The sequence below is a fragment of the Diabrotica undecimpunctata genome, chromosome 6 (assembly GCF_040954645.1).
Source record: "Diabrotica undecimpunctata isolate CICGRU chromosome 6, icDiaUnde3, whole genome shotgun sequence".
Taxonomy (NCBI): domain Eukaryota; kingdom Metazoa; phylum Arthropoda; class Insecta; order Coleoptera; family Chrysomelidae; genus Diabrotica; species Diabrotica undecimpunctata.
Window position 1 is genome coordinate 16,224,844 of NC_092808.1, and position 20,437 is coordinate 16,245,280.

At 33.2% G+C, this 20,437-nt stretch overlaps 1 protein-coding gene across 3 annotated transcripts in view; it reads left to right on the forward strand.

Annotated features, from left to right (window-relative positions):
- LOC140443185 (NACHT and WD repeat domain-containing protein 2) overlaps positions 1 to 20,437 on the forward strand; it is a 93,601-nt gene that overhangs the window by 17,098 nt on the left and 56,066 nt on the right. For 2 of the 3 annotated variants that reach the window (XM_072534286.1, XM_072534287.1), the window contains exon 3: positions 17,172 to 17,392. In XM_072534286.1, coding sequence (XP_072390387.1) covers positions 17,172 to 17,392 — 221 coding nt within the window. Of the gene's footprint in view, positions 1 to 4,521; positions 4,725 to 17,171; positions 17,393 to 20,437 lie in introns of those variants that run through there. The other variant, XM_072534288.1, reaches the window with a different exon arrangement.

Sequence of the window (20,437 nt, forward strand, 5' to 3'; positions counted from 1 at the left end):
TGAAAGAGAAATAAATTGAAACTATTTGCAAAAATCACAATCTTAAGTGTCTTTCTCAGCTCCCAAACATAGTTCATCTGCTCACACAGTACACATAAGGCATTGAATACAAAGTTCTCCGTTTCTGTCGCTTTGAAATCGCCCCTCACAAAATATGTACTCTGTATCTTGGGCGTCCATTGTATTTTGCCCAACTTTCTTAAGGTTAACATTATCGTCAGCTGGGAAAAATTGTTCAAATGCTGCAGAACTGTTGCTGGTTTCGGAAGTTTTTGATTTCTTCTGTGTTTTTTTTTGCAATGTTGAAGCATCATTTCCTAAATTTCCTAATGCTTTTTTTTACTTCTGTCTATTGATTGGACTTTTATCGAGAGAATCTTGTCAAGCCAGTTGGTTCTATGAAATCTGTCAATGAATTTGCAGCAGGTAAGTTGGGATTTCATCAGCTTCTCTTGCAGAGAACCAGAAGATGTTCCTTTGAGGTAATATTTGTTGATTTCCGCTTCATTTTTGGATACAATGACGTTTAACCATTTTATATTACACTTTTTTTCGGCTTACAGTGGCTTACGCTTAGTGGCTATAAGTGTGGCCATTAAGTACTAGAAGAACTGGAGACTCTTTTGTTGGTTTCACAAAATTTATAAAATGTTTTATTCATTCGGTAAATAAATTCTGTTGTATCCAACCGCTTGTGCTTGGGTGAACCGCATATATTGATCCAGGTGGATTTTTTCGAGAGAAAATCGACATAGGTGGAACGAATTCACCAGTAGTACTTGTTGGTACAATTAAAATTACAAGGGAACCACGTTCAGCAGATGTTAAAGACACAATTTGTCGTTTTCGTTTTCTTCCTACGATTTATGCAACTTTACTCTAGACAATTGACAATCCAGTTTCGTCCACTTTGAAAGCTCTATGCGGAGAAAAATTATGTTTCTTGTGTTTGGTTACCAACTTATCAAAAAGGTCCTGTACGTTTTTTGAAGCTCAGAGCTGTAGAAAAGGAAGTTCCAGTGCGTCTTTGAAGTGATAGGGTATTGTGACATCTTAAGAAAGCGTCCAGCCAGCTTCTTCTTGCAATATTATTTTGAAATTGATAAAGTAATCCATTTTTCGTAGCTAATGTGTATGCCATACACAAATTTCTTTTATTGTTAGACCATAATATGCAGCTTCCATTGTTAAAATATACTAAACCAACTGTACTTCGATCTCTTTTCCTGATACTGTTTTTCTTCTAAACGGAGTTAAAACCATTTCCCTTAATTTGAGTCTTCTGAATTTTTAACAATCTTTCAAAAATTTGGAGACTTTATTACATCTGATGGTTCGGAGAATACGGCCATTGAAAGTAGATGTTTAAAATTGGTGGATGCATTCCATCTGTACAAAGACCTGTACAAAAACATAGTTTATTTTTAAACTTAAAGATTTGTTACTATACTACAGCGATCAAGCCTATTAGTCCAGAATATGACGGTTTTCTGCTCAGATTTCTTTTTATATTCATGGCTAGGCTTGAAATTTTGACAGTAGGTAGAAAATAGCTCAAAGATCAAAATTTACCATATGCCAATATTTGCTTTTCCTCTGGGGGTGGTTACCACCCTAACTCGGGGGTGGAAAATGTTTAAAAAATCATGGTTATCGCTAGAATAGAAAAATTTCACAAATTACATGGCAAAAAGCATGTTTTTAAATGGTTTTTCGTGAATAACTCCAAAAATTTACACTTTATCGGGAAACGTGTTATGGTATCACAAGAGGGTTATAAATCAAAGAGACTCCTTTTTTATTATTATCGTTAACTTCATATTAACAAAGCAATGGCTGTTTAAACGTATACTTTTATTCATCAAATACAAAAATGCAAACAGATTATGTTAAACAACCGGAAAGCGGTAAGTTTTTCATGGAAAACTTGTATAAACTTTTTTAAAGATCTTAAAAGAACCTTTAAAACTAACACTAGTAAAAGTGATTTGCATGAAAATTAAGGTAAGTTTTAACTGAAATAAAGTCCGTTTATATTTTTTGTGACGCAATAACTAACACATTCACCCCCACCAAAACCACGCTGGCTGACACTATTCGTTTCTAATTAACAGTTTACTTCACTTATATACAAACATTACATTCTAAAAGTTCAACTTCTTTATAGGGTTTGGTTTTAAAACAATCCGAGTCTAAAATAAAGACACTATTTTTAGAATTTCTCCAAAAATTTCTTTTTTTTTTCAAATAATTCAAAATCTAAAAAAAAACAAAGAAATGCTGAAATACAAAAAAAAACAGATTTTTACTGAATATTTTAAGCACCATCTTCGAGCCTTTCAGCGCAACCCTTTTTAAAACGAATGGCTTGAAAAAAAATTAATATATCCATCTTGCAGCTTTTAAAATAAACTACAAAATGGTTTTTTGACGGACTCATTAGCTTAAAACCTAAAGGAGTTATGAATAAAAACCAATATTCTTTTTTTTGGTTTTTGGAGCATGTACATATATCGTTCAATCAATAGTTTTTGATCAAATTCAAATAGTAATACGTCTTGTGAGGTTTCCCTTTGAAGTTTTCATTTTATTTTCATAGGTTTGATGTAAAGTGAAAAGAAACCGAAGTTCATAAACATGTACCTCTAAAGAGTATAAATTTCCGAAAAAAATGCCCGTATCTATCAGTCAAGACAAATGTTTATCTAATTATATGAATCAAATTATTTTCTGCAAGTAGGAAAGTGGGAATTAATTGAAAAAAGACCTGATTTGAGGCAACAAGCAAAGATATTTTAAAGTATAAATATTCTAATAACGCTATCTAATTGAAGATATTTTGAAAGCTTGTAAGTACTGTGCAATATGGTCAGATGGAGCTGGCAAAGGTAAACAAATAAATAAATTGAAAAATAGCGAAGATTTGGAAAAGTATTTTAAGCAGATGCGATATTATTCCCTTATTAAGGCTACAATCAAAAACAGTGCCGTCAAAGTATCATCCCTTGTTCACACTCTAGATGCCCTAAATGAACACATTAAGAGGGTGTTCAATTAAGGGTATTCAACTGATTGGGGGTATACAACGTACAATTATTTTTGAATTTAAAAGTTTTAGCCAAATAACAAGTTATTTAAATATGGCATTCAATAATTTTGTACCATTTTTAAAAAGTATTAGTCATTCATAATAAAGGGGGATTTTTAGGGGTTTACACGTTAATAAAATTAGTGAAATAATATTTCAGATTATCAAACGGTCTTTATCCGACATACTTTAGCGTTATTCATATCTGTTATAAGCTTTACATTTAGCTTATATAAATTTGAACAATAAGAAGTAGTTTTCACCGTAAAAAATATTCGCACATATTGGCATGGGGTAGATTTTGAAGTTAAGGGTATATTGAGCATACCCACAAATTTTCATGCAAATTGATGCATATAAAATAATACTGAGGTTTTCTACTATGTTTACCGTCATATCCTTGACTATAAATGATGTTATTACGAAAAATTGAATTAAATGAATTAAAAGAGAGGAAAATTTTGAGAAAAATCTTAGTATCAACCAAAGAAAATAAAGAATTCTGCCGAAGACAAAATCATGAGATATATGAACACTTGGAATACATTGTTCCCAATATAAGAAAACGGAAAATAATGTTTTATGGCCACCTAGAACGTATGGACTATCAAAGACTTACCCATCGCGTTGACTTTTTAATCTCAATATAATCCTTTGATTCCAAATGGCCAAGCCGGGTTAAAAAAGATTTGCAATAAGCGGAAATTCCACCTGATGACCTCCAGGATTGTCAAAGTCTCAGAGAAAAGGTGAAATCTACTAAGAACCTTATCCCTCTCACCATTTCAGACTAGCAAGTGGTCACAAGAAAGGAAAGAGAATGAAAACTTACTGACAGAGGAGAAAAACTCAGTCATAAGAAAGATGAGAAAATCTTCATGGTCCTTAGTAGGCCGAAACAACAGCAAAAAAAATTAGTTACACAATAAAAAATTCTGTATAACATATTGTGTATTACATAGTGTTTATTGAAGTAGCTATCGAATTAAGTAGATAGCTGCAGACGAGTTTGCTGTGGAACTCTGAGAACCTCATCGTCTATTTTATCAAAAAAAAAATGACAATATATTAGAGATCAATACTAGTATTAGATTTAGGATAAGATTGTATACGAGACAATGACTAATGAATAAATGAGTCAAAATTGTGAGATTGGCGAATGGATTCAGTGTCCGCAGTCATATAAACCCAAACAAACAACAACAAAAATACTGTTTACTGTATATTTTGATAATGCAAACTACTAATTTGAATAACTTTTAAACCGCCACTAATAATCTTTTATGGTTAATGTGGTATTTCTTAATAAAAAAAGTAATTTTGTTGTCGTCATATAATATTTTGATGATCCCATTTATGTTGCGGTTTGAACTAAAATTGAAATAAATTTTGGTGTGTGTTGATTTTCTGTATGCTTAGGTTTCATTTTTTTTATATCATGATTCATATTCAAACTTCCCAAGTTTTCGAAAATTCTCGTCTAAAAATATGTTGATCTTTTATAATTTTAAAACGTGGTATATAAATTTTATGTGAAAGATTTAGTGGTGTGAAATTGGTGACATATTATGAATTTATGATTGTGAGATGGCCAAATTATTATTAGATGGCAGATGTGTTTTTGAGGAACTTTTCGGTAATTATGAAACGAATTTTTTAATAAAGTTTACACTGTCAAAATTTGAAGATTACTGTGCAAAATTCTTTTTGCAAAAATTCTTTGCCCAAAAATGTTTGTTTAATATTTTCGGCGGTAACTTTATTTTATTGTGACAAACTTGTGTCTGATTATTATGAATTATGATGTGTAGACGTGTAAAATAAATTAACTTTAAGCGACTGCCTATCTCATGAACTTTTCCTGGCTATTGCATGAACACAGCATCGCAACAAAACTGTTAACTATAGAATGCAAAAGGCCATGTCGAATGAAATGGTATGGCCATGTCGAAAGGATGAATCACCAAAGATGGCCAAAGAAAATATTACAGTGGATACAAGCAGATGACTTTAATGATCGCAAGCGTTTTGAAACTTTTTTTTGGATGAGAGAATTTTCAAAAGACCTCTAGGAAGGTGTCCCAGGTGTGTTGGATTCGGACGACTATGTCTCACCGAAGCAGACTGCCTAGCAAATAAACTTACTCCCTCTTTCTCCAACCGACGGGCATGGGACCGCTCTTAGCGAGCATTATCATCTGACATGTCAGCTTTGCTCATAACTCCCATCTGTCGCTCTCCGTCTACGCTCCGTTGCCGTGATTGCCATAGCATCCCAGTCGCGCCACGCCACCCACGTCTGCGCTGGACTTGGTTTGTAAGGTAACCATCCTTGTGCAGAGCGATGGACAGGAAGGAGCGACTGCGCCGTTATTTCAACCATCTTGAACTTAACGAGAAAGATCAGACAACAGGTACAAGCAACTCCAGACATTCATATTTTATGCCCGGGGGTTGGTCCATTCATTCTTCCATCTACACCAGCCCATTACTTAGTAATAGACTACTCCAAAAGGAGACACACACCGTACAATAGATTGGATGCGAGCGTTTTGAAGCTAGGATGCGAGAAATGGCGACAGCTCTAATGAACTCGTTCTTCTTAGCCTTCTCTCGTCCATTTTTGGACATAAGCCTCTCCCAACTGCTTAAATCAATCTCTATCCACAGCAACATATTTCCAATTTGTTCCGGCTATTTTTTTTTGTCGTCCACCCATCTCATCTGTGGTCGTCTACCTTTGGCAATTTTTGTTGTAATATCCTCAACTTTTGTTTTTGATCTTACCCAGTTGTTTCTCTTTTTATCTGATAGTAGCTTATCTAATATTTTTTTTTCCATTGCCCTTTCTGTTGTGGCTAGTTTATTCATATTTGCCTTGGTTAGGGTCCAGGTTTGACATCCATATGTCATGATAATAAGGATGCATTTGTTGAACACTTTGCTCCTCAACTATTGAGGTATTTTGCTATTCTTCAGTATCAAACTGAGTTTTCCAAATCCTACACATGCCAGTCTTTCTCTTCTAGTGATTTTCGCACTTTGTTTTTCGTTGTCAAGTTTCAGAATTTGGCATAGGTAGATATATTCCTAGACTTGTTCTATCTTACTGATATTATATAATATATATATATATATATATATATATATATATATATATATATATATTATTAAATTAATTGTAAAGACTGCAATTCAACATATATTGGACAAACACACCAATACCTACATAGAAGAATGGTTGCACACAAACATAGTATACAAACCAAGGCATTACAGCAACACAACAGCCCTAGCCAAACATTCTCTAGAAAATAGCCATTCTTTTGGTTTTGAAAATGTACAGATTTTAGAAAAAGAACAAAATTACATGAAAAGATGCATATTGGAGATGATTCACATAAAAAAGATCCAAATTCCATCAATAATGACATCAAAGATCCTTCCAATATGTATCATAATTTAATAAATTGAGTAGTTTTTTAAATGCAGTATGGCAGATTTTTAAGATAGGACCCTGAACCACTCATATTTTAAGATATCTGCCAGATGTCATCTGTCAATGTCAGATACCAATTTTTAATCCATGTTAGACTTTTTAAAAAAGTGTAAACATGAAATTTAAATGTAAAATGTAATGTATAAAATTTAATAAAGTGCTTATTGAAAATGGCAAATGTGCCGAAACGTTTAAGCAAAAGTTAAATAGTTTTATTTACATCAGACCGAGAAACCCTGGAAATAAAAAAGTTTCTATTTAAATATTCACGGTCAGGAAATAAAAAACTACATATATATATATATATATATATATATATATATATATATATATATATATATATATATATCTTTAAGGTATATGACCGTTTAATTTAATGTGCACTCGTAAGTGAATGGGATGTTTTCGGTTCAATTTGGAGATAAAAAAGACAAGGGTTGTGCTACTTTATCTATTTATTGAAGACGTTTCGCCTATTGTTCAATAAACATCATCAGTTCATCTAAAAGAGTGTTATTAGCGATACATCTAATATGAAAAAACAATTAGGTAAATGATCTTACCTTTAAAAGATCTGTAGCATTAAAATGTTATTATTGCAAAGAAACATCAAAAAATTAATATACTAAATATATCAACAAAAAATTATCTAGCCGTGCCGTTGTTAATATAACAATTCAAAATTGACAATTATATTTTTTGATAGATTTAATCAATCAATGTTTTCAAAAGTGAAATTTAAAACAAATTAGTTAAATTGGGAATCTTCCGGCGTTCTGTGTTTCTGTGTTTTTGCTGATATATTTATAATATATATTATAATATTATAGTATATTAATTTTTTGATGTTTCTTTGCAATAATAACATTTTAATGCTACAGATCTTTTAAAGGTAAGATCATTTACTTAATTGTTTTTTCATATTAGATGTATCGCTAATAACACTCTTTTAGATGAACTGATGATGCTTATTGAACAATAGGCGAAACGTCTTCAATAAATAGATAAAGTAGCACAACTCTTGTCTTTTTTATCTCCAAATTGACCGAAAACATCCCATTCACTTACGAGTGCACATTTATAGATATATATATATATATATATATATATATATATATATATATATATATATATATATATATATTATATATATATATATATATATATATTATATATATATATATATATATATATATATATATATATATATATATATAATTTAGCTCTTATTCAAGTTACCTGAAGAACCAAATTAGTTATTTATTGTGTGTTATTGAAATATTTATATTTTTTTATATATAGACGATACTTTATTATTTTATTTAGTACTTTATCATCTTTAATAATTCCCAATGTGATATTTTATCTTCTGATGAATATTGAAAGTCGCTACGTGTCAAGGACGAAAAGAACCGTAGTCGTATCCTGTGTACTCGTCCTAGAAGAGAAAATAGGTCACGGGATTCGAATACACACAGTTACTCATTGACGTCATTGCCGTGACGTCAGAGTTTCGAAGCACTGCACCTAGTTTCCCGGAAAAACAGTTAATTTAACCAGAAAATATTCGGAATTGTAGAATCGTTCCGTTCGCTTGTATTGTCGGGCTTTACGTCATTTTAAACACACTTTTCTGTTTGGAATGCAGTGTTTTGTGTTTATTTAATGCGTTTTTTATGTAGTAAGCTTTGTAATAGATTAGATTTATTATTATTTTTAAAGTTTTTATAAAACTCCGGAAATGAGGTTCTTTATTTTACAATTTGGTTTTATTTTTATTTACTCACTGCAGATGTTTCTACACTGTTCCTAGCATTTCATTTTTAACTTAATAACATAAAGTAAACACTGTTTTTAATTTCCACAGGATAGATTAGTTACCGTGACATCTGTTACATATGCATTTACATAAAAAAGAGAATTTTTACTTTCTAAGCGACTACAAATGTGACTTTCCAATATATAATTTTTCATTCTATCCACAGATACTTCCAATGAATATAGAGAAATACGGAAAGGCTTCATATTATCAACAGTACTTTCTTTATATACTTGAAAAAGATATGTACAAAATAGAGTATCCGAATTTTGACCGAAACATTCAGAATTCTTGGGTGACCCTTAATGGCATTCCTTAAAAAAATATTTAGAATATTTGCAAACAAATCGTAACGGAATTTTTGGCGGCCGTAATTCAGTACCTTTAAAGTTGATTATTTAAAATATTTCCAAATAGACCATAACTCCCTTCTATAATATTACTAAAGAGGTAACTTTTACAAGAAGAACTTGTACAACAATTACAATAGAACTGGTAAGAAGGTTCATCAAAGGTAGTTGAACAAATTTATTGGTTGTTTTATTTACACGGCATAAAATCATTTCTTAAGAAATACGAAAATAAACTTAATAAAATAAAATTTACTAAAATAGACGAAACTTTGACAAAATGCGATGTACTTGCGACACGTTTCGACACATTGCAATAGAAAATTCAGCATTTTCTGATTAATCCAGTTCCCAGGTACAATCATTAACTATCTCTAAACTCTTTGTCTAGCTCTAAACCTATAGCCATCTCACACCATAATTAAACTTTCATTGAAACAAATTATAGGAGTAAAATTAAACTTATTTTCTCGAGCGTTGATATATCATTTCTTTCACATCAATCGCGTTTACGCAAACAAAACTCGACTCAATCATCATCATTCCATTTTTGATTATCTCTAGCAAAGACTAGTCGTACCACTCGATGACGTCTCTTAAGTGTTCGAGCTTCCTCTAATTTTGCGGTTACTTATTCTGGTTCTTGTTTGCCATTTTAAATTATTACGTCTCTACGATATAACAAAAACAATGTACATTTACCTTAATTATGCTATGGGGTGGGATTAGTTAGGGTAGTTACCACGAGCTTCTTGATTACAGGCCGATTAACTTACTTCCAGCAGTCAGTAAGATAGTAGAGCGGGTCATTTAAACCAGACTCCCAGATCCCATAATCCCAGAAGCATAATTCGGATTAAGAGCTCAACATTCCAGCGAACTACAAGTACTCAATCTTACAGAATACATAGCAGCTGGATTCAACGACAAGAAATACACAGGAGCAGTCTTCCTATATCTAATCAAAGCCTTCCACAGAGTGGCATGAAGGACTGACATACAAAATGAGAGATTATTGATACAGTGAGTTCATGACGAAACTCACTTCCTCGTACCTAAGCGACCAGAGATTTAGAGTCCAGATAGGACCAGTTTTATCTGAACATGGAATCCCAGAAGCTGGAGTAATACAGGGGGCGGTCTTATCACCCCTCCTGAATAGCATATATACAACAGATGTTCAAAGAACACTCGTAACACTAATCAGCCTTTATGCAGATGACACTACAATTGCGGCAAAACAAAGGTACCTGGCTGTAAGAAATCTATATAGAATGGAGTATCCAATGAAAAATAGTAATAAATCCAGAAAAATCCTAAGTGGTTATCTTCAAACAGAGAAGAGATAACCCTTAAGAACAGCTAACAATGCAAGCCAGAGCCATCGAATGGTAAAACGAAGTTAAATATCTAGGAGTCACAATGGACCAAGGTCTAGCATTCACACCACATGTTAACGCGACAGACCAGAAAACAGTAATGGCCAAAGCCGCAATAAGGAGGACTCACAGGGAGAAGAAGCAAATTAGCCATGAAAACAAAATTAGAACTGATGAACAGCATCATACTACCAAAAATTACAGATGAATCTCTTGCATGAAGTCCCAGCAACAAAAAGAAGATTCAAGCGGCACACAACAACTGCCTTAGAGAAGCTGCAAACGTACACAGTTACGTCGATGAACGGTTCCTATTCAGAGACTTAAAACAAATAAGGGTACTGGATATGATGGAGGAAAAAGCCAAAATAAAAGTCGCTGAGTTAGAAGACCACCCAAACCGGATCCTATGATGACGTTGATGAACGGAGACATATTAAGGTATAATGTGTACCATAGTAGAGTCTAGATAATCATAGCTCTATCAAAAAAAGACAACGCGGTCACCTTTGGCATGGCAGTGTATTTACTAATGTTGAATTTTATTTGTTTCAGACAACCCTCAAAAAAAATCTACAAAAAGAACACAAAAAATGGTTTCGACCACCAAAAAAATTAATAAAACACTAACAAAAGGCGCAAGCCAAAAAAATACTATCAAAATCCAAAAAACGGGCAAGATGGACCCAAATCCTCGAGCGCTGAGTCACCGAGATGGGCTTAGCTCAGAGCGGCGACTCGAGGCCCGAGCAAGCACAGATCGATGATAAGTCATTCGAGATAGCGGGAATAGAGCGCTTTACGCTGGCCTGCAGTGTTCGGAGTAACATTTCGTGTGGGAGGCCTTGTACACAGGAGATCCACACGACAAGCATTTTGCTGATAAGAGAGCGCATCAGAGCATTATCGGGGTAGACGAAATGGATTTTGAACATTGGGGTGAGGTGGAGTGATTCCGGATTCCGAAGTTAATCATCCTCACTCGAATAAATTTTATCATCCTAATGTGATAGTTAAGGGGTGTGAAAGCCTCTCAGGATGTGTTTAACTATTGCTTCCTTGCTTGAGGTTGATATAAGAATTAATGTTGATTGGTACGTAACCAACAGACCATGTTTTTTTTACGCTGTTATGTTTTTCCTTACGCTGGCTTCATTGTTCAAGAGAACAACCTGGTCGTTCTTAACACATGGTTTAAATTACCTAAAAGACGTCTATATACGTGAAGGTCTCCTCAAGATTGCGTAGGAAATATTGTGAGGAACCAAACCGACTACATTACAATTAACAAAAGGTTCCGTAATGGTATTCTAAATGTAAAAACGTTCCCAATCTGTGACATAAATTCAGACCACAATCCTGTAGTCGCAACTATCCGATTAAAACTTAAAAGAGTAGACAAGGCTAAACCCAGTCAGAGAATAGCATGGAGTAGTGCTGACCAAGGACAGCAACAGAAGTATGAAGATATGGTAGACACGCAGTTAGAGTCTAAGACAATAGCTCCCACTAAGGAGAAGACAATAAAAGAAAACATTGAAGACATGTGGGGAAAAATTAAAAATACTGTCTTGGAGGCAGTAGGCCAAAGTATACAGAAAGAAAACCGTAAACACAGAAAACCATGGATGACAAACGAAATATTACAAATTATGAAGAGGAGACGGATGGTAAAAAACAAATACCTAATAAGATACAAAGACCTCAACAGGGAAATTGAGAACAAAATAAATGTAGCTAAGGAAGAGTGGATGAAAGAAAAATGTAAAGAGGTAGAAAATTTGCAAATGAAGCATAAAGATAGAGAACTACACAGAAAGGTTAAAGAAGTAGCTGGAATATGGAAACCCAAACACTTTTCGATTGTAACAAACAAGAAAAACCAAATGGAATTAGACCCTGAAAAACAGAAAGAAATATGGGAGCAATATCTTCAAAATTTGTTTGGTGATCAGAGAACAGAAGAGCCCCCACAAATAGATACAGATGAAAAATTAAACATTCTCACCGAAGAAGTTTTGCAGGCAATAAAACACGCAAAGAACAACAAGGCACCCGGCGAAGACCTAATAACAGCCGAACATTTTAAACACCTAAGTGATAATGCTGTCAGGAAATTAACATACCTCTGCAACATTATATATGAACATGACATAATACCGCATGACTGGCTAACATCCACATATGTGGAAATGTAAAGACCATCGAACTGTATCCCTAATGAGTCATGCCGCTAAGATTTTTACGCAAATAATTTATAACCGAATCCACAATAAGTGTGAAGAATACCTGAGTCGTTCTCAATATGGTTTTAGAAAGGATACAGGCACTAAAGAAGCAATAATTTGATTGACACTGATGGTGAAAGGTATCTTGAGGTTCAAAAATAGCTGTATGTGTGCTTTGTCGATTATAGAAAGGCCTTCGACCGCATCAAACACGTAAAATTGATTGAGGTGCTAAAAGAAGTAGAGTTGGACGGACACGGCATAGCTATCATAAGTAATACATACTGGAATCACACAGGATGCGTTCGAACAGAGAACGGAAACACCAAGTACATCAACATAGAACGAGGAGTGCGTCAAGGGTGCATTTTATCCCCCCTATTATTTAATGTATATGCCAAACATATAATTAAAGCTTCTCTTGAAGATCGCCCTGAAGGTGCCAGAGCCAATGGAATCATCATTAACAATATAAGATATGCCGATGACACCGTAGTATTAGCAGAAACAGAAGACAACCTAAAAATATTGATGAACATATTATCAGAAGAAAGTCACTGGCTGAGTTTGGACATTCAATTTTCCAAAACCAAAATTCTGGTATTCCTCAAAAACCCTCATGAACAAGTTACACCTAATATATAAATAAATGGTATCACCCTTCAGAGTTCCCAAAGCTTCATATACCTGGGCAGAGAACTAAATAGTCAACTAGACCACTCAAAAGAAATTAGAAGACGCATTAAAATAGCAAGATCTGGTTTCATGAATATGCGTAAGATGCTCTGTGACCCCAAGCTATCAGTCTCAATAAGATTGAGAACACTAAAGTGTTATGTGTAGTCTCTATTACTATATGGCTGTGAGACCTGGACATTAAGACAGTATGACGTCAACAAATTAATTCATTTGAAATGTGGATGTACCCCCGAATGCTAAGAATAAGCTGGACCAGCAGAACTACGAATGAAGAAGTACTGAGAGCAATGAACACATACCCTCATATGGTCAATACTATCAAAATTAGAAAGACGTCATACTAGGACTCATAATGCGCCATAGGGAATTTGAGCGGCTCCAAGTAGTATTAGAAGGCAAGATTGAAGGTAAAAGGGGCATAGGACAAAAGAAAAAATCTTGGCTACGAAACATCAGAGATTGGACCCACACAAGAGGAAATGAATTAATTCATGAACCCCAGAACATAGAGAAATTTGCCATATAGATCGCCAACCTCAACAGAGAAGGCACTTAGGAGGAGGGGGAGGCTTCATTGTACAGATACAGGTACCTTATCTGAAGATATATTAATTTAAATATTTGTCAGGTTGACTTAAGACACAATGTATATGCTGTCATGGTTAAAATAATTTTTTTATAAACTCAAAAAGGGATAATTCCCGGGAGTTGGATGTAGGACCATATACTTAGTTAAAAACTCAAACATCGAAGTAAAACACCTGTGTTGTATTTTTATGTTTTAAGTGGTATATTTATAAATATACCACTTACAATAGAAGTGTTTTACTTCGATGTTCGAATTTTTTTATATTGTCAACATTACATGTAACAAATTGTTCACCCTTTATAAGGCTGATATTTAATATGCAATAAATCGTTTAACACTGATGAAGGATGAATAACATATTTTTGATATATTGGACCTTGTGGATTGTGTTTAGTATGTTATTTAATCAAAAGCAAAATTGAAAACTTTAATTAACTTTTTACTGCGTCGCATTAAAACTTTGGCGAAAGATTCGTTGTAGGTAATTGAATTATAGATATAAAGATATTTATATTTCGGATGTCTCAAAATTAATTTAATATTACCCATACAGAAATATATCACTCAATATAAAATAGATTTTTAAACGTTAAAATTTAAATATGTTACTTTTATATTATATGTTACATGTAATCAGTTTTTTTCACTTGAAAAAGTTTGCATTGTGTATCTGGATTTTTTATGATCGTCCCATAGACGATCACAGAATCCATGTAAAATGTCAGACTTGTGTCAAGGTATATTCAAATCATTAAAAACATATAAAATGCTACATTGTATGTTAAAATTGATCAACTCTCTCTCCCCCCATTCCTTCATGGGGGACTCCAGAGTCTTCATTTGGTTTGCTTATCGTATTGGAGACCTTCTTCTCGATGTTTGGCGTTTTACCTTTCCTTCTACTACCAATAGATCCATAGTCCATGTTCTTCTGGTTATGTGGATAAAGTAATTTCGGTATTCTCGGTTTAGGTTTTTTAATAGTTTGTTTTTTATTTGAAGCCCTTTCAGAATTGACATGTTAGTTTGGTGTTCTGTCCAGAATACGAATAAAATTCTTCTGTAGACCCACATTTCGAAGGCTTCGATCTTATTTCGAGTCCATGTTACAGCTACGTATGTAGCAATAGAAAGAATAGAAGAATTGACCAACTTGAGCTTGGTATTTCTTGATATTGTTCGGTCTTTCCATATTTTAATTAATTTAGCTGTTGCGGTTCAGACCATTGATGGTCTACGTTTGATTTCTGAGGAGCTATCGCCATTGCTTCTTATCAGGGAGCCCAATCTGTCTACTAATTCAAAATTCGCCACTTGATGTATGTATTGTATATTATTATTTGCCGTTTCTAAAATCATTATTTTTGTTTTTCCGGTGTTGATTTTAATTCTGAATTCTTTTTTTATCCGGCTTATCCGTTTGGCAATAGAAATTGTTTAGACTTCATTCGCTACTAATATACTAGTAAATGTATCATCTGCGTTTCGCAGGTTACTGACTTTTTGCCTCCTATAGTAATTTCTCCATCCCATTCGTCTAGTACTTTCGTTAATGGTGTTAGTATGCAGCCCTGTCTAGTTCCCAGAGGATCTCAATTTATTTTATTGAATCTAAAGCCTTTTTGTAATTATTCGTATATTGTGTTTACTCGCTTTTTCAGTTATCTATCTGGTGTTATGTACTTATTACTTACTAAGCTTACCACAAAAGTTCTAACCAACAAAATCAATACACTAACAACTTTATCAGATGAACAACAAGGATTCAAATCCGGAAGATAATAATACAATAAACCAGCATATATATGTTTTATAGACCTGACAAAGGCTTTCGATAGCATCTAAATCGAAGACGTCTTGTACCTACGGTATAAAAGAAACATACCAATCAATATTATACAAACCATCGAAAACATCTAGGTATATATAAATATACGAAGCTTCCTGCGTTGTTATTGTTAGTTGTCACCCTGGAAACCATCAGGATCTTCTAACTCTATTGCCACAAATTGGTCACATTGCACCTATAGTGATCCTTTTCTAAGCTAACATGCTCCTTTTCTAACTTGGCGGCACCGTACTGATGACGACCAAATAGTCAGAAGTATTAGTATTTACAGTTGCCTTCCATAGATATACCTACTTTGTTTTTTGTTTTCTTGTTTTACGAGACATGCCATTATTTTTACTTTTATTATTCACTTGCATTAACCTATATTTATATTATCGGTATGTTTATATCTTTTTTTTTTCTGGCATTGCATGTTACGGTTTTTGCTATGTTTTATATTCGTGTTCAATCAGACTTATTTAATGTTTTTCATGTTTGTGTTCATACACAGAACTATATTTTATCTTATCTGTATTTTCCAAATAATTACACAAATTGATAATTCATTATATAAACTTGGTAATAAATCTAAACCTGATCTATCTGCAATCAATATCAGGGTATGTAATATTTGAGTACCAAGCATTAACGCAATAAAAAGCTTTCAACAGACTAAAGTAGTAAAACAAACAAATATAAATAATATGATTGACATATGGATAAGATGCAATCGACTCACCGAAATATACAGCTATCTAAAAATAAAAAATGTTTAGTTGAGTAAAAATGCGGATAGCTAAATTAGATTTGTTGAGTTTTGACAAAAATATAATTCATATATACATACAATACAATATATGCAATACAATTCATACTTTATATGCACTGCTCCACATAAGAAAACGCCTTTTTGGAAAGCTACAACTTTTAGCGGCTGCAATAGGCATATAAATATCTAAATACATTGCTAAAAATGTTTTATCTAGTGTCAAAACACATTAAATAATTCTTAATAACCATCTAAAGATGTTTTTTATTATGCTGTAGGACTTTATGTCCGTCTCAGCGTACGAGAAGCTGAATTATGTAAAGTCTGTTCGCGTATTTCACGGAAGACGAACGAACAGCAGTCCTTAACACCGACACGGCGCGTCCCAACAGCTGATACCGAAATGTTCTATAGATATGTAGGATAAGTGTAAATATGGTCTTACCAAATAGGCACCCTCGGATTAACTAAGGATATAGTGCATAGGGCAGTAGCTATGTCAGTAAATAATTCCCCACTGGTTTGATATAACAAATGTATAGGCGGCAATCAAACATCTATTTAACTGGCGATGAAACTGTGGTGCATAAATCAATGGAAAACTACTGCACTAACCCTCATATGAGTATTATGAAATGTTGTCTACTAAATATAAATACGTCTGCGCCCCTTAACCCTTTCGCGCCGATATTTTTTTATATAGGATTTGTTCTACACCTCCAGGGAAGGTACAATTGTAACAATTGACATCGCGTTATAAATTATGTTTTTATTTGGTAAATTATTGAGCCAGGTGTTTCTATCTCCGCTAAAATATAGCCAAAACTTAATATAAGAGAGTTTTCTAAAATTGCATAATATTGTACTTAAGAAGCATGATGAACTATAAACTATGTACTATAATAAAATAATTGTTTCAGATCGGGAAGTTATCAGGTGCGAGCAAGTTTACCTTCAGAAAAACAACAGACGTTGCTGAACCACATTACGCCTCATTCCGGCGTCATTTTGGAACCCACTACTGCCGGAAAACCTCAACTACCATCTGGTAATACTCCAACTACCACAGCGAGTGGTACTTTAGAAAAGAAGCCGAGTCTCACAAAATCGTTTAAAGGGACAACTATCACTAGTGTCTCTGGTAAGTCATTATTTGAATAGTTTTTAAACTGTATCCTTTGTCTATGTCAAATTGAAGCTTTTATTGTTTTCTGTTGAGCCAACTACATTGTATATATATGGGATTAAACCACAGTGAAAAATTGTAACGTTTTGCAAAGGGCAAAATTCAAGGCTGAATTCGAGACTATCTTACAAATGGGTTTAATATATTCAAATAAAACAATATCTAGATTGAATGAAGTGCATGACAATATCGTGTTCCTTTTAGGGAGCGAAAGGGGAGGATGCCTGAATGCGGCAACGACATATGATTTATTTCTATTTGGAATTGGAGTTGTTTTTTGGTAGATAGAATAGTGAAATTTCTATTGATCGATATCATTCTAGCAGCGATTCTGAAGAATCAGACTTCGAAATTATTGAATCTGAAGATGAGATAAATAATCAAGAAACTTTCGAACGTAAAGGTAAGGAAAATAATAAAGAAATGGTAGATACAGTGATTGAAAATAGTAATAAAAAGCCAGATAATAAAGGTGAAAATGTAGAACAAAGTACCAAAAAAGAGGGGAAAGAGATAAAAAAATATTTTGGTATAATCTTCTTAAATTCAGATTTCCAACCATTCCTCCTAAGAATGTCTCTCTAATTCACAGAGAAATTGTTCATAGTTTTAGTCAGTTACAAGTCTTCAAGAAGATATTTCCGCCAAGGTTGATCCGCCAACGAGAGAATCTCTACAGAAGAGAGAAGACAACACAAAAAGGAACACAATACACAGATTTTCGAGAAATATGACATAATGTCGCCCCCTTCAAATATTAATTGACGTATATTGCGCTTTTCCTAAAAAAAATAGAAGTTTAAAAGTTAATTAAGGTAGATAGTTTTATCTGAAAAGCACTGTGTATATATATATATATATATATATATATATATATATTTTTTTTTAGTGGATTTTCTTGGGCTTAGGTTTATAAAAAAAATTTTGATTTATACTAAGACATTTTCATATATTTTTTCGACGTTTCGGCAGGAAATCCATGCCTTTTTCAAGAAGTAATATTGACTAAAAAAACATTTTATGACATACATAATACGGTTTAAAAGTTAAACTTTTGACTTACCAAGTATGTAAAAATTCGGAACTAATAAATAGACGTCACAATTAAAATAATATTAAAAACATAGGACATACCCACTAAGTCATTACATGTAAATATGTATGTACGTATATATATATATATATATATATATATATATATATATATATATATATATATATATATATATATATATATATATATATATATATATATATATATATATATATATATATATGTATAGTTACATAAGTATGTATAACTGCTTTAAGTTATTAACAAAAAGGAAAAGACATTGCTCTATATACAAACATTTAATTACCAGTTCACAAACGATAAATATTTTTGGAAACTCTACCAACAAGCGACAGCTGAAAATAAAAATAATTAACTTCTTCCCTTCACAAATATTTTTTTCATTTCCGGCGTAAATATATGTTAAGAATGACAAACCTACCAGCAGCAGTTAATATTACAGAGCGATTGATGTTTAAAAATAAATACCGTAGGATTTTTTATATGTGGTAGATTGTATCTGTAAGTAAAACTACTATAGAAATACATTTTTTCCTCTGGAGCAACGGTCGGCAACTGGCGAACCGCGGTGCAACTCCGAACGGCGGAAGGTCAAAAACTGGACCGCCAAAAATATTTTAATATTTTATTCACATAATGGACTACCTATGCTCTGACGTTACAATGGGAGGGGATTTTAAAAACATTTCTAATTTGTGTTTATTTGTTCCATAAGAAGTTGGAAATATTCGGTTTTTTAATTGTTTGAAGAATAAATAAGGACTTTTGGTTATGAACATTCATTCTGTGCTGTAAGAATATCAAAGAATTAGGATATTTACTACGAATGTTCACATTCGAACGTTCTTCGAATATACGATTACAATATCTCAAAAATATTTCAAAAAACTGGTTCATACTTAAGAAGTTCTGTACAGGGAAGACCAAGTTCAACAAACGCCGTGGAAGATCGATTTCTTAGACTTAAAATGCTTTGAAAGCTACTGCTACACCTTTGACTAGGGAACTGTTAATGTTCCTGGTACCATAATTTCACCTGACATCGCACGTCGAAGATTAAGCGCACAAATTATATTGGACGCAGCTTATTGAAGACAACGCCTGGAAATCTTTCATGATCATGCAGATTGGAATATGAAAAATGGGAGAAACATTCTGTTTATAAACATATCTCTTTTTATGTGATATTTTCCTGATGGCTGCCAAAGAATGTGGAGAAGTCATTTAGAACGCTACGCCTAATGTTGCTTAACTCCTAAACCACAGTTTGGGGGTCGAAGTATAACGATATGAAGCGGCATTTCTTTGGAAGCACATGCAGATCTTATTATGTTAGGGGCAGGTGTTAAGTTAAGGCAGTTACTAGCCTGGCCTTCTAAAAGTACAGACCTTAACCCGATAGAGCATTTGTGGGACAACTTAGGAGTGGTAATTAGGCAAAATTATGGCCAGTTTGAAACTGTGGTAACGTTAGAACAGACTAGGAACAGAATAGGTGAATTGGGAACAAATGTCGCAAAACGAGATTGCTGCTTCGATCCAGTCTATACCAGAAAGAATGGGAGCTGATATTCGAGCTCGAAAAGCAAACACTCGATTTTATTTTATATATTTTAGAAATATTTTATGATTTTGATATGAAAAATATCTTCTTGATGAACTCCGCAATAATAAAAAAATGTCCATTACTGGTTCTCTCCAGTTCGTTGTTCCCATTTCTTCTATTTCATTTTTCAGTTTTCTTCTCTTGATCTCCTGCTTGCAGAACACTTTCCACAAAGGACGTTTCTTTCTTTTGGCATTTGAAAAACAAGTCATAACAATCTAACTCTTTGTGTCCTGATTCTGTGTTATTTTGAATCTCTTATTCATCTCCGTTATGTTCTGGTTTGTTCTTCTACGCCAGTGATTCTAAACCTGTGGTC